We start from the raw sequence: 27,051 nt of genomic DNA, 5'->3' as shown, positions 1-27,051 counted from the left end.
GTAGGTGCAAGATTGGAGTGGTAGCTGGAGATGTGTTTATGTTAAAAATATTATGGTTACAAATATGTGGTTATGTTAAAAATATTTTAAACATCTTTATATATAAAAATTATGTAATCATATATTTATATACACACATACATATACATATACATATAAACATATATACATACACACATTTTAAAAATTACACTTTTGTTTAAGATGAGGGAGACCTGGTCATGTTTAACCCTGATGGGAGAGAGTGAGAGGAGATAAAGGAGAGAGAGGGGATGATGGGTGGATTGAGATCTCTGAGGAAGCAAAGGGGATGGAATGCAGAACACAGATGGAGTAGTTAGCATTGGGAAGGAAGACAGACCTCCTCCTTGTGCCTCTGTAACAGAAAGGAGCAGGGACTGAACGGGTGCAGATGAAGAGCGAGGTCCCTTCTGATGGTTTCTGTTTTACTGTGATTCTTTTTCTCAGTCTTCTTTGGAGTCTAACATAGAATCAGCTTTTGTAAATGGTTCATAAATGATTGAAAAGAAGCTATATTCCCTCAACAAGCAATGCTTAACACATACCTATTAATATAACCTCCATAATTACATTGTGCAGATTCCACATGTAATTTTTACTGACTGAAATATGTTAAAGTCTCTCATAGAATTTTACTTCTTTCAATTTTTATTTATATACTTATAGGGTTTCTTTTTTCCTTATAAATTTGGATGTAATGGTATTTAGTTCATTACTTTTTTGGACTATTTGTTTTCTGATTACCAATGGATATAAAATACTCATCTTTGTTATTTTTTGCCTGAAATTCTACTAATTCTGATATAAATACTGCTGCCCTTGCTTTCCTTATCTTGCCTGTTAGAATGGGCCACTTCTACATTCCATACAAACGGCCTCCTGGTAAATTACTCCTCGGTCTGGGGCGACCCCTGGAGCTGCAGACCCTGATGGAAAGAGGAAGCAGTTGTGGATACAGCAGGAGCAGCTGTGTCTTGGGCTCCATCCAGCACAGGCTCAGGAAAGACCACCTGTACCCTCCTATCAAAGTTTGCAGATGGTACTGCCAAACGTGTCTGATTCTGAGCCTGCCTTAAAATCCCATACTTTCTTTTTTGGGGGTGGCTTGCCATTATACATTATGGGGATCCAAACCCTTGACCTTGGCATTACAACACTGCACTGTAAGCACTGAGCTAATCAGCCAGCCCTTAAAATGCTATTCTTTGTAATGGTGCAGAATCCAATGCTTGAAAACATACCAGGTGGAGGAAAGGCTTTTTCTCTGTCCCATCCTAAAGTGTCAATGAGAGTAGGCCCACCTCTGGGAACACCTAGATTTGTTGTTGGTGGTGGTGGTGGTAACTGGATTCTGCTGAACTCTTTCATTGTTTGGAATTATTCCAAAACCTTCTAATTGCAATTTGGAGGTAAGAGATCCTTGATATTGGTACACAATGTGCCGTCTTTCAGGGCTCCTTCTCATCACTCTTTACATGTCCTCTGCATTATTTTTAATCTACAAACTATTGGAAGAAGCAATATGAAATAGCGGTTATGATCACAGACCCAGGAGCCAGACAGCCAGGGTTGGAGTCAGCACTGCTACTTAACATCTGCTGTGTGACCTTGGGCAAGTTGCTTACTCTCTCTGAGCCTCAGCAACATCTGTAAAATGAGGATAATAAGAATTTTAGTTCCAAGGGGTTGTTGTGAGTGTTCAATGATGTAATATAAACAAAGGGCTTAGAAAAGAACCTGGCACCCACTAGGGGCTGGGTAAGTGTAAGTTTTTATTAAAACCATGCAAGCACTCACTATGCCCCCAGGCACCAAGCTAACTAACTTAAGATAAATTACCTCATTGATTCTAATAAAAACCCATTTCTGCAATTAAGAAAACTGAAGTTTTGCAAGTTTACATGAGTTGCCCAAGATCACAGAGCTCCTATACAGGAGAACCAGGGTCTGAACCAAACACTCCACTCTTAACCTTTCTACTATGAGAACAAGTGATACTGTATAAACTCAAACTCACCCATCACAAGTATGTCCATAACAGACTTTCATTTTATGGGTTTCACTTGTTTTATTTTGCAATCACTGGACTGACCTAAGATTAAGTTTGCTTCCACTGATTTTCCCTCCCACATATAAATGCTCAAGTCCAGCTGTTCCATCATATTTTTTCGATGTCTCATTTCCTGCCGGAGATCACGGCTTTGCTAAGTAGCAAGATGTACAGGAAATAAATTGTCCACACAATATTAACTAATCGATGAACATCAGTTTCAGCCCAGAAGGACTGCAATTTATATCAGATTGTTTATTTTCACTATAAAGTCTAACTAGAATTACATCAATCTAAATATACACATTCCAGGGCAAAACAAGAAAAAAGATGTTTTAGTTATTCACACTTTGACAACCTTACCCCCACTTTTGTATTACTGGGTTTTGGTTTTCTTTTTGGTGTGTGTGTTTTTTTTGTTTGTTTGTTTGTTTGTTTTTTAGTTGTTTAGGGGTTTTGGCTGAACAAAATTTTCTGTCAAATATTTTTCATGTTACTTTTCTGGACCCTGCATTTTATTTTCTCCTTCTGTTATTCAGGTTCACACACACACACACACACACACACACACACACACACACACACACACACCATTTCCAAGGAATAAAGGAGTTTTTTAAAAAGGAAGAAAAGTATCAGAATAAATGCTAATGCTGGTAATAATTAAACCCTGTGGGAAAATTGCAAGTAATACATGTTTTTCTTAAAATGAAGAAAAGGGTGTGAAAGCATTCTGTAAACTGAAAAAAAAAACAAAACTGGTGCTGTTAATGTCTTCACACACCCATAACCATTTGGCATCACTTAGACTAAAGGGAGTACCTTGTGTGGCATTGTGCAGAACAAGGGCTGACAAATCTCCAAAAGTAGGGTAATCAAGTTTATTTCAAGTTCGTCTGTTACTATGTAAGTGCAGGAGGGGGTTGTGGATAGCAAAACAGGGAAATTTGGTGCGTAACTGCACTGATTCTGCAGCTGGAGGACTGTCTATACACTGCCTTCTGCAAACAGAGGTGGGATAAATGAAATGTGCCATTGAGAAAAAGAAGGAAAAATAAAAATATAAAACGAACAGCAATCAAAAAACAAAACAAAAAAAGTAGAGAAGGAACAAGGCAGGGGTTTGACTTGGTGAGAACAACCAGCTACAAGCTGAAAACTGATTCCTACCCCTCTGTCCTGCCCTGAGCTGTGAGGCTACATTGTGGAAGTCTATGATTGCTGAATCTGCAAATGATGTCCTCAGCCCTTAGCCCCTGTGTCTAGGCAGAGACATCTGCCTCCAACGTGGAAGTATGTATATTTACTGACTTAAGATGCCTTTACCTCAAAAGAGCACGGTAACAGGCACAGTGCCCAATAATGTATGTCTTTGTGCTCATTTGCATGGCAGGCTTTTGAACAGCATGCAGCAGAGGAGACTCTGTTACACAGCATCTAACAACAAATTTCTGTTCAGATGTTCCCCAGCAGCATCCTGGTGTAACTCTTCTTTTCTGCCCTTTTTACTGCATATAAGAAATCAAGAGCCTGGTGAGGATGAAATCATTATTTGCCTTCTGACTCTGTAGCAGGGCATCCAACACTGTGAAGCACAGGTGTTCACCAAAGGCATGAATCAGAGTCACCTGGGAAGTCTGGCGGCATACAACTGCCCAGATTTACTGCAAGAAATTCTAGGGTTCGGCCTGAGGATTGAGTTAAGCTTCCCCAGGTGATCCTGATGTGCATGCTGGGTTAGGAAACATGAAGCCAGGCTCTGGCAAGGGGAAACAAGGGATGGATTGGTTGAAGCAGCCTCTGCTCCCTTCTGGTTCCATTTTGTGAATGCTTAGTACTCTACCCCATCTCTCTAGGGCTCGGTGCACAACTCCCCTCGTGCTCACGTAGCTGCTCTTGGAAGACAGTTTGGGAGGGAGGTTAAGCATAGGGACTCTGAAGGCAACCCATCTTGGCCACTTGCTATCTGGGAAATCTTGAACAAGGTACTAACATTATTAAGCCCATTTCTCCATTTGTCAGATAGGAAGATTATAACAGCACCTACCTTGAAGGGTTATAGTAGTAATAAATAATATCACCCATGAAAAATACTTAACACAGTGCCTGGCACAATAAAAGCACATAACCTGTGGAGGCCACTATTATTATTATTGTCCCAATAACTACTATTACTAATAATCATGGCACTCTCATTTGGTTAATGGATGTCAGGTCTCCCAGGTGCTAACAGGATGCTTCTGCTTTTAATCCATAGTGTCCTCAGGGATTGCTGCCATGAAGATGCTGGTCTAAGTGGGCACTTCAGTTCTGCTCAGGTCAAGCCAACACACCTCAACTTAGGGCATATGTGGTACCAAGTACTGGGTCAGATGAGAGAGGCCCTTGACTTGCTCACACACCAGCTAGGGGGTCACAGACAAAACCCTCCCACGTAGATAGTGACAGTTGCATGTAAAAAGGTAGCCAAGTAGCAGTTCATGGGAGAGAAGAGGAGACTCCACACCAACTCACTTTTGTGGTATATACAAAATGTCCTGAGCCTTTTAAGAATAATGACAAGCCATCTCTAAACCTTTTCATTAAAACTTAGGAAAACGTCTACATATAAGATCCTAACCTCCATTCAATCCCAAGATTTTTTTTTAATGAGGAATGAATTATAGACATGCTTAATAGACTTCCAGAGCTAGAAGATGTCTTAGAAATCAGCCATGCTAGCACTCCTACTATGCAGATGAAAAAGCCAAGGTCTCAGTAAGTTAAGCATCTTGCCTAAGATCACAGACAGTTAGCATCCAGGCTGAGGTTACTACCCCAGTCTTTGACTTCCAGTCTAGTTCTATTGCACAACATCATTTAGTCCCACTGCAATCCTAACAGGAAGTGGAATCATCTCTAGCAAAGGGCATGTATTCATTCATTCAACATTATTTGAGCTCCTATGATGTGTTCAGTACTGTATCAGCACTAAGAATAAAATGGCGAACACAACCACTATGGTGTGTGTTCTTGCAAAGCCTTACTGGCGGAAGAGGCAATTTAAACAAATAAATGAAATAATTACTTCTTGCAATAAAGGCTAAGCAAGAAAAAAAAAACAGAAAAGGGTCCACTTTAGGTAGATTGATCGATGAAAGCCTCTCTGAGGAGGTGAAATTTGAGCTCAAGGATGAGAAAGAGGCAGCCGTGGTAAGAGCTGGGAGAAGCATGTTCCAGGCGCAGGCATGAATCAGTGCAAAGGTCCATGGGAGGAAAGGCCACTGGACATTCTAGAATCTTCCAGAAAGCCAATGTGACTGAGGCCTAGAGAATGAGAAGCAGATGGCAGCACATGATATAACATGTGCTGGAGGCCCCAAGACACAGGCTTTCAAGGCTCTGGAAAGGGGTTTGGATTTTATCTTTAGTGGAAAGGCAATTCATGAAGAAGCCTGGGAGTTCTTGGTCTCTGTTTCTCTGTGGAAAACATGATCAATGAAATTCCTTCTCAACAGGGTTTACATGCCACTTTTTCTTATTTCTCTTCGTGTGGAGGGTAGAAAACACACAAAAGCATGAGAAAGAGTCAGGCAAGGACTAGAACTCAGGGTTCTCGATTCCCAGTACCAGAATGTTCCTTCCATGACACACTCTCTCTTGTTAAATTAAAGGGGGGAAATATCCCATTAAAAGGAACAGATTCTTTGGTTTGAATATTCCTTTATCAGCCATAGTTCTGGTATTAGAGTATGATCAGTCAGACTCTTTCCTTAGAAAGGGGAATAGGGAGGCAGAAAGAGATAAGGCAGGAAGAACAAAAAACAGTCTGCTTATCACATCAGCAGACCCTCAACATCCAATACTATCTTCCTTATTATGGAATAAGTTAAATTTGTAGATTATTTTTGGAAGTGACAGCCAAAGGAGAAATGAACAGTTATAAAGAGAAAAAGTCATAAAAATTACCCTGTGAGGCAGCGCCACAGTCCCCCTAACCCAGAATTCTGTATTTGGCAGGAGTACCAAGGGATGCTTTATGAGAAGGCGTGGTCGTCTTCATTACGTCAAAGGCAAGCTAAGTGCTGGTGCTGCAGGTTGGCCTTAGGTATCACCATATCAATAGCCTTAGTTGCCACCATGTGAAAATGGACAAAGAGCCCAAAATAGACAAGCTGAGCTTATTTGCCTGATATGAGTGTGCCCTTACATGAACAAGACCAAAATAAGCCACAAACCTGGAAATACAATGAAGTCCCTTAATGCCAAGTGTAGGGAAAGTGAAGAAAAATGGTCAGGGCCCCTCGTTCAGTATCTTGCCGAGCATTTGATGTAAATATGCACGTGTGCCAAGGTGTTCCTTGGTTATTGTCTAATATAATTGCACATGTGCACCCAGGTGTCCTGGGTTATGGACTTAAGTATAAAGGATCAACAGCTCTGATACACGGTTCCCCTCAGGATGCCCCGGGAGGCCACAAGGGTGGCTGCTCCTAGCTCTGAATAAAGCCTATTAATTTTTTACCCATTGCTCCCACGATCTTTTCCTATTACCTACCTCATGGACCTGCATGTGAGGGGGTTGTGACCCAGTGTGTACAAGGGGCTTGCAGGGTCTGTGAGCCCTAGCCCTAGCAATATACCAAGTCAAGATGCTCCAAATAGATGTGTTTGCTTCTTTGTTGCTGTTTTTAGATTTTCTCTCTTTAAAACTTGCGTGCTTCTAGGTCCCTCTTCCAACATCCAAAGCTATGTATGCCAGTTCTTAGTTCAGTCTCTCTCCTCTCTCTGAACAGGAAATTTGCGTGTTGTATCTGGATGAATTTCTGATTTTTCTCATAGCAAAGGTTTTGGCTCCAGGCTCCTACACCTTGTGTCTGCCTTACTGTACGATGGAAACGATATCCCGTGTGCAGCTTTGTGCACTTTCTCCAGCTCAGACTGTGCCAATAGCATCTCATTGCCATGTCCTGACTCAGGGTGAGTCCCAGGGAAGATAGGAATGATTACTTGGCAAAGTGTGGACGTAGGAGCTGTGTGGACCCTGCAGGCCCCAGTGATGCACACTCAGGGGGAGACATGGCTTCATTTCCTACATTTCTTTCACACAAAGCATGATTATAGGGAAGTGCTTCCATATGGCCTAGGGAAAATCCCAGCCAAAAAACGGCTTCAGCTGGCCAGTTTCAGAGCAGTAACAGACATGAAGGGGCCATTACGAGGGTCAAGAATGCCAAGCACTGTGTTTTCATGCAGACAGGACTCTGTGCTAACTTTAGCCTCAGCCCAGGCACATGCAGATAGAAGCTGAGGAGAGGCCAGTGTCCTGAGGGGTGGGGGAGGATGCCTCTGGCTTTCACTTTGTCACTCATGCCCTGAGTTCAAGATCTGTCTGTGCACTCCAGTTCCCCTTTATTCATAGAAATCCATTAAAACCATTAGACATTTTAAGGGTTCTTAACCTGGAATGTCCTAAAGGGGCATCAGGGGTCTGAAAAACCCCCAAAAAATCAGAATGGCAAATTTGGGATTTGGGGCTTAAGAGTACATGTGCATTTGCCTGGAGAGAAAATGCATAACTTTCAACCAGTAAGGGGATCGCAACCCTCAGCCTGGTGTGGTCTGCACCACACTCAGCCAGTGAGCGCACCGGCCATCCCTATATAGGATCCGAACCCGCGGCCCCTGCACTGCCAGTGCCACACTCTCCCGAGTGAGCCACAGGGCTGGGAAAATGCATAACTTTCAATGGATTCTCAGTGGAATCCAAAACCTGAAAACTAGTGAGTGTGTGTGTGTGTGTGTGTGTGTGTGTGTGTGTGTGTGTATTTGAACTACCTTGCATTTCAGGGCCTTCTCTGCACACTTCTCCAAAAAAGACTGGTTCTTTGACACAATTTCACTCGGCTTCTACCATGGTTCAATTAGAATTACCTCAATTTCTAATCTCTTTTGGACCTTGACCAAGCAAGGTCTTTTCTGATGAAATTTCCAAACTTTTGGGGGTCAACACTAACTCCAGGCTCTTCCCCAACACCCTGAGTTGGCTACTATCTTCCTCCCTTAGTCCCCACATCCACAAGCCTTCCTGAATTACCTCTTCACCGTACAGCCTGTCTCTTTAAACTATCTTCCTCTGATCTGAGTCTTTCCTCTAACTTTGGTTTCTCCTACAATTCACTCTTTTTTGACACTTCCAAGATTTTCCTCTATATCGACCAGTAGCTCTTTTAAAATCAATCCCCTGATGGGACAACTGTTGACTCAAAAATCTGTTTACAAATATCAACATTTACAGTTAACATATATAACAGGTGTTACATCCTTTGGTACTCAAATGAGTAATATTTCTAATAAAAATACAGTTAGAGGTCATTGAGCACTCTCTAGGTGCCAAACTAGTTGGAGTACTTAGTATGGGTGGATTTATTTAATCTTGACAACAACTCCACAAAGGCAGTACTATTGTTATTCCCAGTTTAAAATGAGAAAACCAAGATATACATGGAAGTTAAATAACTTTCCCAGTTTACACAGCGAGTAATCAACAGACCCAGGGTGTAATCCCAGGCATTCTGGTCCAGACCCCAATTTCTTAACCAGTTCCCTATACCTCCTTTCATAATTAGCTATGGGAGATGTGTCTTAATATCTCTGGTCTTCAGTTTCCTCATCTGTAAAATGGGATGACATTATCAAATCTACAATGTAAGGGTGCTGGTGGCATTAAATATGATGTATCTAAAGAGAACTTTGGGAATTATAAAGTATTATATCAATATTATTAACAACGGAATGGACAGAATACTAAATACTTGGCTTACCACCTCCTTAGAAGCCCGAGTGTCACATGCCACAGTCTTGGTCAGTGAAGCAAAATTCCCTGGGGAGGACTTCCCTTCCCAAATAAAGGACACAGAATTTAAAGAATGCCTTTTGCACTACCTTCTTCCTTATTATTTGGGATGTACACGTGATGTCTAAATGTTCGATAATGGTATTGCAGCCTTAGAGATGGCAGCGACACTCCAAGGATGTGAAGAAGAGAGAGGCGCCTTTCTCCTAAAAGACATAGTAGAAGAGCGTCCTCAGCCTTGACTACCTCTTCCAGACTTCTTGCTAGAAGAGACACACAAAATCCCATGTTTGGGAGTTGGGTTTTCCATGACTTGTAGTAGAATGCATTCCTCATTGGTACACCACCATTCAAAGCCACCTCCTCCATGAAGTCCACAGACGGGTACCTCCAGGAAGTCATGGTTACCGATCTCAGCTAGGCCCTCACACCTACTCCTCTGTCTCTTCACTGTTGTTGGTGAGTTCCTTCTCCTCCTTTCCTTCATGGAAACACACTCAAGTCTCTGAGTCCCCACTCTCCGTGGCCAACTCTATCTCCTAATGAAGAGTCAAATAGAGCCAGCAGAGTGAAACACACTATTTCTCACCATGTTCTCCAACTGTACCCCTATAGTGTTTCAGCTCTTGACATGGTGTCAGTGCACACCCCTCCTCTTGTCCTGGGCAAATCCTTCCCTGTATACGTTTTTGCTTTCTCTTCCCTTATCAACCCACTGCAATCAAGCTTTGGTTTCAGCCTGAAATTCACTGAAACCACTTTTGCTAAGGCCACAAATGATCTTCAAATTGTCCAAGAGAAATTTTTGGACCTTTACGCTAGTTGACCTGGCAAGAGCGTTTAACATAGCTGACGATTACCTCCTTTTTCGAAATTACTAATTCCTTTGGCTTCCATGATACTGCTCTTGCTAAATTTTGTGTTTATCTACTTACTCTTTTTGTTCCTTCTCAGCTGAATGCTCTTAAACTTCTTCCCTGGCTAAATGCCTTGGCTTCAGACGTTTCTCAGGATGCAATTCTCGGCTTCCCATTTTATTCTACAATCTCTCTTTGGGTGGACTCACCTACATTTATAACTGAATACCACCGGTAAGGAGGTTTTCCTGTCAGCCGTGATGGACTGATGTGTTTCAGATCAACCCTCAACTACGAACAAAATGAAATCAGCATCTGTTTCAAGGCCTCAGGAAGGTCCAAGAAATGGATTACTTATGGGGCCAAAATTCTGAAAAGAATAAAAATCTAGGGAGGTGGGCCCTTACCTTTGATGTGTGTGTCTCTTCATGAATTCCTTACACAAACAAACAGCAAACATATCCATCCAGCTGCTCGAGCTGGAAAATTTGCATCATTCTAAATTCTTTTTTTCTCTTATAGTCTTCTTTCAAAGAATACGCAAATTCTGCTCATTCTATCTCCTAAATTTCTCTCCAACTGTTCCTTCCTCTATATCTCCGGCCACACTACTCTAGACCAAGGCCTCATTATTTCAAATACTCTTAACTATTTATAAAAAGCCTTCCTATTTGGACTCCCTGCTTCCAGGCTCACCTCACAGGTAATCCAGCCTCCACATGCTGCCAGAATTCTTTCACTAAAACACAAATCTAATCATGTCACTCCACTGCCTAAATTACTTTAATGACTCCACTTAACCTGAAATAAAAGCACAACAATGAAGGCTTTTATAGTTGACTCCTGAATGCCATTCTTATGTCTTATCTTTCATACTGTTCAATGTGCATTCAAGCCTGAGCAACATATTAGTAGTTCCTCAAAAAACCCAGGCTTTCCTCTGGTGTCAGACCATGAACTTTGTGTTTCCTCTGCCTAAAAAACCTTCCACCCTCCTGTAATGTTCTCCTCATTTAGGGGAACAAGTTAGAGCCCTACTTCATAAGTTATATCAAAATAAACTCAAAAGAATAAAAGATGTAAAAGTAGAAAAACAAAACTATAAAAGTAATGGCAGAAAACTTGCATGAATAATTTTTTCTTCAAAGCAAGAGTCAACAAACTACAACCGGAGGGCCAAAGTCAGCCTGCAGCTTATTTTTGTAAATAAAGTTTTATTGGAACACAGCCAACAAACTGCAACCTAAGAGCCAAAGTCAGCCTACAGCATGTTTTTGTAAATAAAGTTTTATTGGAACAAAGCCACGCCCATTTGTTTACAGATTGTCTTTGGGTGCTTTTGCACTGTAATGACAGTGTTGAGGAACTGAGACAGAGACTGTATGCCCTGCAAAGGCTAAAATATTTACTATCTGGCCCTTTACACAGAAGTTTACTGACCCCTGAAGTTAATGGATTTTAAAAAGCCAGATATTAATGAAATAAAATTTTCTGAATACAGAAAACTTAGAAACTATCGATTTTAAAAACACAAAATTGAAAGTCAAATAAACTGGGAACCACATTTGAAATAGGTATGACAGACAAAAGGTTAGTATTTGTGATATAGTAAAAGCTCACAACAGTGATGAAAAGATCAACATCCAAATAAGAAAATGGTTAAACTGCTTCAATAGCTAATTGAAAAATGAAAAAGCATAACTGAGCAATAAATATATGACGATATTTTCTACCTTGTTAGCAATCCAAGGAAGCAAATAAAGGAAATTATTACTTCATGATTTACCTGAGAAATCAGCAAATATTTAAAAAACAGTAATAGTCTGTATCGACAGAGGTTCAAAGAAACAGGTACTCTTTGAAGTGATAATGGGAACAAAAATTTTGATATACAGGTTTTGCAAGAGATTTGACTTCTAGAAAACTGGTCCAAAGTGATTTCCAACTAAAAAAGCTTAGCATTAGGAAAATGTTATTCTAGTAATAGGTGGTCTGAAACACATCTTGTTTTGTGGAAACACAGCATTGGGTTTAAGACCTACTTTTTTCAGGAGAAACGTTTGACTTCAACTGTCCCCGTACGAGCCTGCAGGTGGAGCCATTGCCAGCACAGATTCCACAGCTGTCCACCTTAGCGTTGCTTCCCAGTTGCCGATCGCAGCCCACAGCCTGCGACAGAAACACGGTGGTCAGCGGCCAGAAGAAACACAGGGGAGGGGAACTGCCTGGATTTCATGCACCGTATTTGTGATGCTGTCCTTCTGAAATGTATGGGTTGGCTCTCTTTAATGAGAACATAGTTTAACAAATATGAATGATATAAAGTCTCACGGTATATCATTTATATGATTCTGACGCAAGGCCCCAAAAATTAAAAGAGAAGAATTGAAACCATCCCTCCTTATCCCTTCTCTTTTATTTATACTTTTGTTCAGATGTTTTTATGTATATAAAATAAATGGAGATTACAGATGATGTTTCCTCTCTCCCCTCTCTCCTCAGACCTCCCCTCTCTCCCCACCCCTACACTTGTCCTACTCTCTCATTTTCTCCCCCAAGCCACCATTATTCTGAATTTGATGTATATCCTTCTGGTCCATAGTTTTACTTTAAATATGTTTTTCCCTATTTTTATCTCTTTCTCCACGTACCAATATCTGTACGTGTATGTATCCATTTCTCTCTATATTCTGTATCTACTGCATATCTTTATATCTCCTTCTCTTTATCATTATCTATACCTATACCTACATATCTCCACCTCTCTTATGAGTTATTTTTCATATGTATATGTATGTGTGTGTGTGTTTGCTAGACTGTGAGCTTCCTTATAGGAGAAAAAGGGCTGTGTCTTACTTTTTTTCATTTGACAAATATGTCTTTTACATAATGTGTGCCCAATAATACTCATATGAACTGACCTGATGGTTTATATCTACCTCCCCAAACTCATCCAACTTTATTTATATTTATAAACCTGGTATTTAAGTGCAGAGACTTTGGAGGCAGTCAGCCCCCTTACAAATCCTGACCCACCTACCACCCCTTTCAAGCTGCAGGATGTTGAACAGTTCAGACTCTCACAGACTCAATTCTCCTCAACAGTAAAATAGAGATAATAGTACTAATATGTATTTCACATAGGCTCTAATAAGGATTAAAGGAGAAAATATATGTAAAACTCTTAGTAGAGTGATTAGAGCATTATACAGAGTTCAGTTAAAGAAGGTCAATTTTATGACTTCTCTCTGTTTTACATTTTGTGTGGACTCCTGGGTAGTCCCTATGCTTCAGCTTGGGGAGCTGCTGAAGCATACTCTGTACCCAAGGTGTTGTAGAGAAAATGAAACCGGAGAAAAGTTGAAAGCATATCTATAGAGAATTCTTTCCAAAATTTTGGTGTTGAAGGGAAGGAGAAAGATCCAATGAAAGTTTCAGGGAGAGGTAAGAAAAGTTCCAAGGATTTAGGGAATAGCCTGGGATTAGAGATATTTTCAAAGGGCTGTCCACGTTTGTTCTGTGTATTTCCAAAGCGGGAAAGCTACAGGTTTAAGCATAATCTAGTTCAATAACAGAAAGCTTGAGAAATCAGAGTTATCCAATAATAAGTATTCAATCATGGGCTAGGAGACTTCTTGGCAGTAAAACTGTAGGGAGGATTAAATTATTGGATGAGTAGCTGAATCTAGTGACTTTTGAGATCTTTTTACCCTGATTATATAATTTCGTAAATAGAGTAATAAAATAATAATACTAGCTGATTTTTAATGAATGTTTACACGTGCCTGGCATTGTGTCTTGTACGTTGCAGATATTATTTCATTTAATCTTCACAGCAATCTTATGATTTATGTGTTATCTTTCATCTCCATTTTAAAATAAGGAATCTAAACATTACTGAGATTAAATAACCTGCCAACATTACACACCTAGTATATAGTGTCAGTAATGGTTTTAAAACCCAGGTCATCTGACACCAGAATCTTAAGACCTATGCTACACCCTCCTCCACCTTTAGTATTAACAAAGAACCCAGTTACATAGACCATTATATTAATATTTACAAGTACATGTGGAATAACTTAAGAGTGATTGATTTTGGAAACACACTTGCATGGTTGGGATTCAATCAATGAGTAACTTGTGTTCATGCAACTTTCTCCAAGGGGAGCAATTCCACCATTAAATTATAGAAACCCTGTTCCTGGGCCAAGCTCTGTCCTCACACATTCATGTCCCTGAGCACACTGCATTTCATGAGAATAAGAATCATCCTCTATCTGGTCATCCAGGAAGGGTGGGGGTTTAGGAGGAAGGATGGGCTTGTTTTGAACAGTGTTTAGAGCCTTGCAAGATCTTGGGCAATCGAATACCTCCCTGAGCACTTACATTGCTTCACGAATTTTTAAAGTTACAATTCATCCAAATCTAAAGGCCAGATAAAGCATATGAAAACATCACAGGAAAATGATATTTGAAAAGAAGGTCTGGTTGCCTTGTGAGTCATAGGGTATAAACCAAAACTGCCCTCAAAATTGAGGGACTACTGAATTTTGGCTTTCATATCCCATCAAAATAAAAAATAAGCAACTTTTTAAAAATTGCCTGAACTGTTTTCAACTTCTGTGACATTTCCTGAAGTCAGGATCTCTAATTATAGTCATTTATAAACTACTAACTGATAAACATCAATAAAATTTATTAACATCTGTTAAATAACCATTTTCTATACTGCCAGGCATTATAGATTATGAATTAATAAGACAAGATTCTTATCCTATAGCACAGTTAATGAGACAAGTTACACAAGATGGGAGCTAACATAAACAAATATTTTAAATATACGAGCAGTGCTTTCCGGAGTAAATACTCATCTATAAATCACCACTTCAGCTAAGAATCATTTCACAGTTCCTCCATATGCTTTCCTAACCAGCTAAAAGAAGATAGTATTTAAATAAGTTCCATTAATCCAAATTAAGGAAAATAGGAATTTTCCAGGTAAGTCAAATTTCATCCTTCAGGAACCAAATAATTTTTTTTTTTAAATTAAATGTTTGAGATCTCTGAAAATTGATTTCTACCTTACAAAAAATTCTAACATTTCTGCCTTAAAAATTAGAGTCCTTCCGAATATTCATAAACATTTAGCTTCTCACTTCAACTCACGGAGGGACTGCGCTCCCCACATCCCCTTAGAAGTTAGGTGTGGTCATTGACTGTCTCTGGACAATGAAATGGGAGTCTAAGTGACCTGTGCCACCTCTACGAGGAGCTTTAAGGGTCAGTGCATGAGTCCCATGTTCCCCTTCTCACTACTGCAGTTACTATGTAAAAAATGTGTCCAATAAAGCCTCCCTCAGCCTGAGTCTCTGAGACATTCAAATAGCAGGCAGCCCTGCTGACTTATGTTGGGCAAGCAGCATTAATGAGAAATAATCTTTAGTTGTTTTAAGCCAATGTGCATTGGGGGTCGTTGGTTATTGCCAGAAAACCTAGCCTATATTATACAATAGTACAATTTAACCATTAATAGAAAAAGTGTCATTAACAGCAAGGTGATTTTAAAAACTCTAAGTTTCACATTGAAATTCAGATATCTGGCTTCTCTTGACAAAACCAAAAACCAACAACCAAAACAAAACTTACATGTTTATACATAGTTGCCCCCTTCACAAAGAAGTTCATGATAGCCCTCACCACTGACTGTGACTACACCTGAGCAGTTTCCCTCCTGGGGGTGCATGTAGGCATATGAGTTTTAATCCCTATACTAATTTTTCTATGTATGATTCACCTGTTGTACTGTCTGTCCTCGACTAGAACCACATCTTATTTTCAGTTACAAACCTCAGCTATATTTGCAGCAAGGCAAAACGTATCACCAGTATATAGCACAATGGTTAAGAAAATGGATTCTGGAACTAGGTCACGTGGGTTCAAATTCCAGCTCTACCATTTTCTAGCTATGTGTAACAAACTAAATGTTTATGTCACCCCAGAATTCATATGTTGAAACCTAACCCCCAATGAGGTGGTATTTGGACACGGAGCCTTTGGGAGGTGATTAGGTCATGAGAATGGAGCCCTCATAAACGGGATTAATGCCTTATAAAAGAGACCCTGGTGACCTCCCTGTCCCTTCTGCCATGTGGAGCAGAAAGCAGGCCTTCACCAGATGCTGAATCTGCCATAGCTTTAATCTAAGACTTCTCAGCCTCAAGAACTATAAGAAATAAATGTTTATTGTTTATAAACCACACAGTCCATGATTTCTTAAAGCAAACTTAACAGACTAAGATATTATGTAACCTGCGTAAATTAGTTAGCCTCTTCAATTTTCAGTTTCCTTATAAACAAAGTGGGAATAATTGCTGTACCTACTTCATAGAATTATTATGAGCTCATACAGTAAGGTGCTTAGACTATGCCTGATCCAAATGCTTATCCAGTGTTGGTTAGTATTATTTTTATTATAAATTCTAAGTGGTCTCTTCATCTACCCAGCCATCAGGGAATTCAATAAACATGAATGAGAAATCAGACTTGTTCTGTCGACCCGGTCCAACCGGGTCCTGCCTCCAACAAAAATCAGACCTCCAAAGCAGAAGCAGAAGCAAATTTCATTCAGTGAGCATAGTCACCTCACGTTGTCTGCTGTGCTCAGGCTAGTGGAAAATTGTTCCCAAGAGCATTATGACATGTTCATTTAAATGAGAAAACTGTAAACACACTTGCAAAAATTATTTGTAGTCTGTGCCAAGTGACCATCAGGGCTCATTCTAGTGATCCTGAGGCCAGCAGAAAGAATGATACAGTTTACTTTCTCTCACCCTAACGGCTGCTGATGTTCACAGCCACAGTGTACAAGAAACAGAACTATCCTATTGAAGGAAAATACTGAATTCAATTGAGAAGTGTGTGAGTCACTTTCTGAGTAAGTACATACAATTATTATTATATTACTCAAATAGCCTGGCCAAAGGAGCACTCATCTTTCAGCAACCAGGGTATCACCCCTAACTGTGCAAAGAATTGGTTTACCCATCAGAAAGACAAAAACATGATATGAAGCACTCATTTAAAATAAACTAACTCAGCATCGAAAACCACCTTTATTCTGCAAGTCCCCTTCAAGCCCTGGAAACTACTGGAGCAAACTGTGCAATTGAACTTAGACAATGAATAAGAGAAGGGGGTGGTGACTGGTGTTTGGAAGCAAAGAAAAAGAAGCAAGGAAAGGAAGCAAGGAAAAGTCAACTACTGTTGACTGAAGGCCTCTTGTGTGCTAGCTATTGTGCTGGGCACTTGGAATGTTGCTTGCAAGAGAATGAATTTAAAACAGGACCTACAAGGAGGATAATAACTCCCTTTTATATATTGAAAAGGCCACAGCTCAGAGATGGTAAGAAAGTAGCCAAGCGGTCTTCAACCAATTAGTTGAATTAGTTGCAGAAATAGAATCTGAATGGAGTCCTCTCTAAATCTGAAGTCTACACAGTCCTGGTCACAGCCTCTTGTCACAGGAAGCCACCAAACAAGTCTGTGACCTTGACCCAAAGCCATCATCACATCATCATGAAATTGAAAATGGGAAATCAATAGAGAAAACTAATGAAACTGAAAGTTGGTTTTTGAAAAGATAAATAAAATTGATATTTTATTAGTTGGTCTCTAGCTAGGCTAAGAAAAAAGTGAGAAGACACAAAATATTAATATCAGAAATGAAAGTGGAGACATCACTACACATCAGATCCCATGTGTTAAAAGGATAATAAAGGAATATTATGAATAACTCTATGCCCACAAATCTGATAACCTAGATGAAATGGAACCATCCCTTGAAAGACACAACCTGCGAAAAGTCATACAAGAAGAAACACAATCTGAGTAGGCCTGTGTCTATTAAAGAAATGGGATCAATAACTAATAATCTTCCAAAATAGAAAGTACCAAGCCCAGATAGGTTCACTGGTGAATTCAACCAAATACTTATGGAAGAAATTACACCAATTCTCTACAATCTCTTTCAGAATGTAGAAGCAGAGGGAATACTTCCTAACTTATTCTTTCATGAACACAGAGGAAAAGTCCCCAGCAAAATATTAGGAAATCAAATTCAACAATGTATATAGAGAATTATACACTACAAACCAATGGGATTTAACCCAGGTATACAAAGCTGGTCCAACATTTAAAAATCAATTAATGTAATCCATCGCAACAACAGGCTAAAAAAAAAAAATCATATGATCATATCAATAGATGCAGAAAAAGCATTGACAAAATCTAACACCCATTCATGATAAAAACTCTCAACAAACTAGAAATAGAGGGGAATTTTGTCAACTTGACAACAAATATTTACCAAAAAACCTATAGTTAACATCATACTTAATGGTGAGAAAGTAGATGCTTTCCTGCTAAGATCAGAAACAAAGCAAAGCTGTCCCCTCTTATCAGGGCTTTTCAACATCTTCCTAGAAGTCCTAGCTACTGCAATAAAACAAGAAAGGGAAAGAAAACTTATATTGATTGGTAAGGAAGAAACAAAACTGTCTTAGTTCACAAATGATGTGATTGTCTATGTAGAAAATCTGAAAGAACTGACCATAAAAACCTCCTGGAACTAAGAAGTGATTATATAAAGGTTGCAGGATGTAAGGTTAATATACAAAATTCAATTGCTTTCCTATATACTAGAAATAAACAAGTAAAACTTAAAATTTAAAATTCAATACCATTTACATTAGCACCCCAAAAAGGAAATACTTAGGTATAAATCTAAGAAAAATATGTACAAGAATTGGATGAGGAAAACTGCAACACTCCAATGAAAGAAATCAAAGATGAACTAAATAAATGGAGAGACAGTTCATATTCATGAACAGGAAGACTGAATATTGTCAAGATGTCAGTTCTTCCTAACTTGATCCCAGCAAGTTATTTTATAGATATTGACAAGCTGCCTCTACAGTTCATATGGAGGGGCAAAACCCCCAGAAAAGCCAACACAATATTAAAGAAGAATAAAGTTTGAAGACTGATACTATCCAACTTTCAGATGTACTGTAAAGCTACAGTAATCAAGGCTGTATAGTATTGGCAAAAAAAATAGACACACTGATCAATAGACCAGAACAGAGAGCCTAGAAATAAACTCACATCAATATAGTCAAGGGATCTTTGACAAAGTTGCAAAGGCAATGCAATGGAGAAAAGACAGTCTTTTCAACACATGGTGCTTGAATAACTGGACATCTACATGCAAAAGAATCAATCTAGACAGAGACTTACATCCTTCACAAAAATTAACTCAAAATGGATCATGGACCTAAGTATAAGATGCAAAATTGTAAAACTTCTAGCAGATGACATAGAAGAAAACCTAGGTGACCATGTGTATGGTCTTTTTAGACACAATACCAAAGGCACAATCCCTGGAGGAAATAATAATTGGCATGCTAAATTGTTTTAGAATAAAAAAAATTCTGCTCTGCCACAGACACCTCAGGAGAATAAGAAGACAAGCCACAGAATGGGAGAAAATATTTTCAAAAGATATATCTGATAAAAGACTGTTATCCAAAACAGAGAAAGGACTCTTAAAACTCAACAAGAAAATAAATAATACGATTTAATAATGGGAAAAACATCTGACTAGAAACCTTGCCCAACAAAATATTATTACGTATCTATTAGAATAGCCCAAATCCAGACGTTGGCAAGAATGAGGAGCAACTGGAACTCTCATTCATTGCTGATGGGAATGCAAAATGGTACAGCCACTTTGGAAGATGGTTTGGCAGTTTCTTACAACACTAAACGTTCCCTTACTATATGTTACAGCAAGCACACTACTTGGTATTTGCCCAAATGTGCTGAAAACTTATGTCCACACGAAAACCTGCACACAATGTTTATAGCAGTGTTATTCATAATTGCCCAAAGTTGGAAGCAACCAAGGTATCCTTCAGCAGGTGAATGAACAAATAAATTGTGGTACATCCACACAATGGAATATTACTCGGCACTAAAAAAGAAATGACTATCAAGCCATGAGAAGACATGGAGGAAACTTAAATGCATATTACTAAGTGAAAGAAGCCAACCTGAAAAGGCTACATACTGTATGATTCCAACTATATTACATTCTGGAAAAGGTAAAACTATGGAGACAGTGAAAAGATCAGTGGTTGCCAGGGGTTGGGAGAAGAGAGAAATGAATAGGCAAAGAATAGAGGATTTTTAGGTCAGTGAACTATTCTGTATAATTCTATAATGGTGGATACATGCCATTATCTATTTGTCCAAATCCATAGAACATACAAGACCAAGAGTAAACCTTAATGTAAACTATGGATTTGGGGTGATAATGCTGTATTAATATAGGTTCATCAGTTGTAACAATTGTACCACCCTGATAGGGAATGTTGATCGTGGGGGAGGCTGTGCACATGTGGGGGCAGGGAGGTATATGGAAAACTCTACCTTCAACTAAATTTTGCTGTGAACCTAAAATTGCTCTAAAAATTAAGTCTATTTTTAAAAAGCAAGGGCCAAGAATAATGCAGGAAGAGCCTGGAAAGTCAGCCAAGAACCCTGGGTTTCATTGTTGATGCAATGACAAGCCATTGTGGGGTTTTGGGGGAAGCAGAGCAGTGACAAGCTGTGATTTACATTTTAAGACAATCACTTTGGCTGCTATGTGGAGAATGGATTTGAAGGAACAATGTGGGAGCTAGAAGAACAGAAAAGGAGGCTACTAATGTAGTTTAGGTCAGAGCTGATGGGGGTTTAGACTGGGAGAGAAGTCAGTAGAGATGGAAAGATGTGGTGGATTCAAAGGAAACTTTGGAGGAATAATTGACAGGACTTAGCAATGGATTAGATATGTGGGTTGAAAGAGAAGAATCAAGAATGACACCAAAGTTTTGGACGAGCAACTTGAGGCCGTTTTCTAGACAAAGGAATGAGCAAAGTTGAAGCTGGTTTGAGGAGCAAGATCAAGGTCCACCTTTGAGTGTGTTAAGGCTGAGACTTCTGGTACTGCCTCGTACTTTAGTAGGAGGGTAGGTTACTTGTTGGCTGTTGTTGCTACTGTTTTTGTCATGAGCATAATATGGTAAGTGGAATACTAGATATTTGTTATTTTAAAAACATTTTTTAGAGATCAGAAGAATGGGGGTGGAATCCTACCATTTTCCTACTGTCCCTACACTGTCTCAGCAACCTGTCATAAGTATCCGGAATCCTCACACTCATTCCAACCCAGTGCGGTCCACGTCTCAGTCACACTTATCACAGCTTTGCAAAGTCTACTCTGAAAAATCTGCTAGAACGCATTCATGCTAGTTTTTCAGTAAATAAATCATTGCTCCCAAAGACAATGAATTAATTTTAATACGAAAGCTCAGAGAACCTTCCAGTATTACCCTTCCAAAGCAGTGATTCTCAAAGCGTGGTCCCAGACCAGCAGGAACTTGTTAGAAATGCAAATTCTTGGGCCCCACCCCCTGACCTGCAAGTCAGAAACTCTGGGGGTGGGCCCAGCTCTCTGTTTTCACAAGCCCTCCAGGGGGTTCTGATGCATGCTCCAGTTAAAGGATCACTGATCTAGCACAATCACAAGAAGTGGTATACAGCAATCTCTTGATTCTACACGGGCAAAATTTACACTATTTAAAATAATTAAAACATAACTTAAAGGCTAGTAATGTTCTCTAAAATTTTTTTTAATATTAAAATGATCAAAAGCAATATTTTTACCTGCATGAACAAAAGTACAGAAGGATTCTCTGTATTGAGAGTGGGCGTGGCACATCCCTGAACCAGAGGCATGGGTGGCAGGTGTGGCTTACCTGGCAGATGCCACTGATACACATGTCTAGGGAGTCAGCATTGCAACGGGTTCCATCCAGCACCTTGGGTGCCAGCTCCACTACCAAGTTTTGTCCCCGCGCGTGACACTTGAGTGCGCAGGGAGCAGCAGAATCATTATACTGTGGAAGCCATTCATAATAATGTCCCTGATACTGGACATCATTGTAGGCTGAGCACTGCTGGGCTCTGAAGTCTTCCGCGTCCGGAGGGCAGTCCTAGAGGCAGAGAGAAAGGGCCACATGTGCGTCACCCAGTGAGAGGGGCCAATGGAAGGCTGAGCAAGTTCACCAGAATCCCATGAGACCAGACCCCACTTGCTCCCTCCTGGGTGTCACCTCATTCCTTTGTTGTTTTTTTCTTTTCTTTTTTTTATATTCAAAGCTGTGGAATTCCACTGATATCTCTGCAAAAATGATCCAAAGAGGGGACCATCTTATTTATTCTGATCACTCTTCCACCCAGGTATGTTTTCAGATAGATAGTTACAATTATAATACATAGGTACCAAATTTTGCCCTATTTTAACCATCTTGGATATAAATCTTCAAATGCATTACATAGCCTCCTTCTTTTTGAAACAAGGGAAACTAAATGCTTTTAATTTTTCCAGGTGATTCAAAGTGTTCGTAGAAACATTAACCATTATCCATGTCTTCAGGAGCCATTTCAATGTGAAGAATTATTTGCCCTTTCTTTAACTATCTCAAAATCATTGTGCTCTGTGCGTGTTTCTTTGTTGTTGTTGTTGTTGTTGTTGTTGCTGTTGTTGAATTCACTTGCCCTTCCTCCCTTGTCAGGCCTCTGCCCATTGCTCGGCACTGGTACCAAGTACCTGCCTTCCACTGGCTGTAGAATAAAAGCAGATAATGTACCTTGTTCAAATTCTGTCTACAACAAAAGTGAATTCTAAGTAAACGCCCTACAGCACTCTCATAATAACAGTAAAAACTGCTTATACAAGTATTGATGACTCAGGGTGTTTTTACTAAATTACTGATTCCTCCTTCCAGAGATTTCCAAAGCAAGATGCTGAATAACAAAAATGTTACTTTACTCATCAAAAATCTACTTTGGGTACCCAAACTTCCTAATTAAAGAAAACAGATACAGAAAAGGCAATATATTAGTTTACATTTTTTTCTTATTACAAAAGTAAGAAATGTTAACTGTAAAAACTTTGGGAAATAGTTTCTATTCAAAAAAAGAATAAATGACAAAGATTCTTATATCTAAATCTTTACACAAGTCTTGATTGTTTTCCAAGGACTAGTTTCTGGAAATAAAATTTCTGAGTCAAAGTGTATGCATGTTTTATAAACTATTCAAAGTATTGCCAAATTGCCTTCCTGAAAGGTATTATTAACTTTAGACTACGTAAGTTCCTCTTTCTCAATCCTCTTCCCAGTTTGGATACTATAATTTTCTAAATTTTTCTCCAATCAGAAGTAGAAAATAAAATTTCATTATATTCATTTTCATTTCCTTTTTATTATTTAGGTTTAATATCTTTTCATGTGTATTTGCTTTTGTATCAATTATTCAAAAATTTCTTGTTTTATGTCCTTTATTCATTTATCTATTGGAATATTTGTCTTTTTTTTAAAGCAGATAAAACTATTAAACTTCATAGTGATGTTATCAACTTTTTGTCATTTGTGTTGGAAATATTTTTCCCTATTAATTTTGGTTTTGGTACTCTGTGAAGTCAGGAAGTTTTAAATTTTTAGGTAGTCAGCTCTATTAATATTCCCTTTCAAGGTTTCTTTCTTCATTAATGGGCTAAGAAATGTTTTTCTCAGTCTGCTCTGAGAACAGATAAATACTTAAATGTATTTTTCTAATTCCTTTATAGATTAGCAAGCATATTTGACTCTTTGTTATATCTAAAATTTATTTAGATGAACGGTGTGAGGTAGAAATCTAGCTTTACTTTTTCCACAATAGTTATTAATAAATTATCAGCCAGGATTTTCAAATATAATTTATTTCATTTCTCCCTCTTTTTACTACTTGACTTTTGCATTTTACTGTGTTTATGCTTTTGGCCTTTATAAACTCTCTTCCTTTTGGGAAGTAGGTAGGGTATAAATAGAATATAATTAACAAATATTTCCTCTGGGATTAGTTGTATAATTTTGTTGTGAAACATTCTAAAATCCTATACTGTGTCCACATTTTTGTTGTGTTAGCAAAATTCAACCTTAACCCAGGTCACACCTACAGAAGCAGGTCAAACAGAAGAAGACTGAAGTTGGACGACTTCCCACTGTTGAAATGAGGACTTTATCCTTCATCTGGCCATAGTAAAGATCATCAGTTGTAAAATTACATCATCTCCTCTTCCCCCAACCATGGCCAGTATTTTCTATATCTGACTCTCTGAAACCAAAGAAAAGTGTATAACAGGAGAGTGCAAGCAGCTTCCCTGGCATTAGGCTCACTGACGTGGCAAGTGTCCCCGAGAGACTGAAGGTACTGGCTGAAGCCTTAAGCTCCATAAACCAATGAAGTTTCACAAAACTAACAAGAGTTAACAGAAGACAGCTTAGGATGTCAGCAGAGACTTAGTCCTTGCTGAAAAGGTACCAGGTTTGTACGTGTGACCAGAGTCCTTGGCCACAGCTGACTATCCAGAGAAAGACATCTGATCCACACCAGGTCAGTCTTTCCCAGGAATTTGGAATTGCAACAAAAGAACTGGAGCTGAAAACTTACATTAATCTGGGGCTGGCCTGGCCATTTCTTTTATGGATGCATGTTGAAGCAAAGCAAACTAGTTCCCACAGCAGAGAAGAATGAATTAGACGAGAAAGGAAGAGGAATGATGATAAACCATGCATTCTAATAGGAGTAACTAACCTGTGGTCCTCACTTTCTGATTCCTGGCTCCAGGCCCTCCAGGCGTACTTATGCTTAAATGCCATTAAATACCCATACATCCGTGTAGTGAATCCCATTTGTCTTGAGCTAATCTGAGTGGGTTTCTGTTCCTAGCATAGGATAATCACTAATTAAGACAGCCTTATATCTGGAAAACACTTTCTAGTTTATCAGGGATTATTACCGACATTCTCTTTTCCCTACCACCCTTTGATCCAGATAGGTCACGATTATCATTACCCTTGTTTTATAAATAAAAACTGTGACCTAGAAAGTCTTTAGACACTAGCCCAAAGACACACAGCTAGGGTATAACAGAGTCAAGAGTGACTCCCCAAGTAACAAGCACTCCATATATGACACTGCTTTCTAGTGAGCTGAGGGCATGGGCTACTTGCATTCAATGTGTTCATTTACTTCACATTCCCTAGTGTCAACACTAAGCTGCCTAGTCTGGCTCAGCTGGATCCCATGCCCTGGCTCAGGACAATCTAGGCATTCTTGTGTCTTAAATAGCCAAGTTGATATTTAGGAAGCTTCAATGCTAAATGTTCTTTTGCTTTCCTTTCCCTGAGAAGCATTTTTTTTTTTACATCAGTTAAGTTCAAGTCAGCACTTATTTATTAAGTATAATTGATGGGCTTTGCCCTAGGTCACATGATGTGGAGAACACAAAAGAAAAATATAATCCACCACTGTCACTCAGTGAGCTTGTTATCCTATTGGAGATATAGCACCTACATTCATGAAACTCATTGAAACAGAGTGTTGTTATTGGCATTGCAGTAGGACTGCAATGAAGGATACAAAACTGTTATCCAAGAGTTAAACTGTAGAATTGATTAGATGGAGTTAATAAGGAAACAATAGATCCTAGATCAGCAAGACTTGACTCTAACCTGATAGAGGTAATTAATATATCTAAAGAAGAAGTGTCAGTCAGAGGGGGTTAGCCAGCCTGGGAAGCACAGAAAAGAAGGAGAGGGGGAGGATTGGAGGGGGAGGAGAAGGGGGACGAGGGGAGGGAGGGAAGCAGGAGGGGCAGGAGGAGGGACAGCAGGAGGGGGACTGACTGAGGGGGAGGGGAGGGAGAGAAGGAGCGAGAGGAAAAGAGGAAGGAGGCAATTGCCAAAGCCAGCAGATGACAACTAGCACCCATTACAGACCATAATGAAAACAGGCTCCCCTTCCCCTCCTAAAACCATGGGGATGTGTAAAATATGTGGACAAGTGAAGGTGAGAAGCCAAGCCAAGCCAGAGAGATTATCTAATACAATGACTATTTTTATGCAAGAGAGCTAGACCATTACTTAAGAGACTATTTACATAATAGGACTGGACCAAACTTTAATTTAGATTAGATATTAGTTAATTCCCCACCCCCCAAAAAAATCAGTGAGTAATTACTCAAGAAAAACACTGTTTTTCTTATAATCAAATTTTAAATTTTTATTTTATCTTCATATTCAAGTTGTAGTATGAGTTAAATTTTGTGATCCTTTTATATAAGAAACAAAATTTCTAGCATAAAAATAAATTATTATAGGTAGCCACTATAAACTAGACTTAGCAAAACAAGGCATTGTGGAAAAGTGAAATCTCAGATGGAGTTTAAATGATGGTGTGATATAAATGGGCAAAGATATGGAGAGCAACGAGCAAAAGAGAAACAACAGAAATAAATGGAGTATCTATAAGAGATGGTACACAGCCTTGTCCAGCAAGGGTGACAGTTGTGAGTTGAATAAGAGATTAAGTCTAACCTATTTCTGAGGGTCTTTGAATGCAAGTGAGGAGAATTAAAAGCAATAAGGATCCAGAGGGGAGTGACATAGAGAAGGTGGCACTTTAGGAGGACCAGTATGATAGCAGGATGGCCTGGAGATCTGGAGACGGACAGGAGAGGAAGTGGCCCTTGCTAGAGTAGAAGCAATGGAAATAGAAAGAAAAGAATAGCTCCAAGAAAAATATGGAATGAAAAACTGTCAAAAATTAGCCATGTACAGGACACACGGTATGAAGAAGCCTTCGAGGGCCATAGCAAATGTCGCCTCTTCTGAAAAGCCATGAGGGAGCCCACAGACCCCACTGTGCAGAGTTAGCCAGGTCTCCCCCAGTGCTCATATAAAATGTGTCCATGCTACAAAAACACCCTTACCAAACTGTGATATACTTATTTTTAAAATATTTTCCCTTTGCCTCTTCCAGTCTGCCTGTAATCCTATAAACCCTGGTATAAAAAAAAAAAACATGAACAGTCAGTGAGTTCAAGTGCAGACCTCCTTACCGACATGCGTGACTTCTCTTGGAAAGTCCCTATTTGCTCTGATATACCCCTGATAAGGGTATTTCTTTATCAAGGCCTCAGGGGCCAAGCCCTGGCTGTAAGGAAATATGCTGAGTGCTGATCAGAGGATTATGTCCCCTGGGAACCAAAGCACTGCACATAGGCATGGTCTGTTCCCTTGTCTTTCAGGCCCAAAGCCAAAGCCTCATCACTCCTGATAGGATGAACTGGGGCAGGG

General features: G+C 39.4%; 1 protein-coding gene across 1 annotated transcript in view; it reads right to left on the bottom strand.

Moving 5' to 3' along the window:
- ADAMTSL3 (ADAMTS like 3) overlaps window positions 1-27,051 on the bottom strand; it is a 345,110-nt gene that overhangs the window by 169,845 nt on the left and 148,214 nt on the right. Inside the window, exons 5-6 of the mRNA XM_063090639.1 lie at window positions 21,625-21,861; window positions 11,806-11,932 (exon numbers count right to left, since the gene is read on the bottom strand). Coding sequence (XP_062946709.1) covers window positions 11,806-11,932; window positions 21,625-21,861 — 364 coding nt within the window. The remainder of the gene's footprint in view (window positions 1-11,805; window positions 11,933-21,624; window positions 21,862-27,051) is intronic.

This window comes from Cynocephalus volans, chromosome 3, assembly GCF_027409185.1.
Source record: "Cynocephalus volans isolate mCynVol1 chromosome 3, mCynVol1.pri, whole genome shotgun sequence".
NCBI lineage: Eukaryota > Metazoa > Chordata > Mammalia > Dermoptera > Cynocephalidae > Cynocephalus > Cynocephalus volans.
Note: the sequence above shows the minus strand (reverse complement) of the source record. Positions and strands in the feature narration are given on the sequence as shown.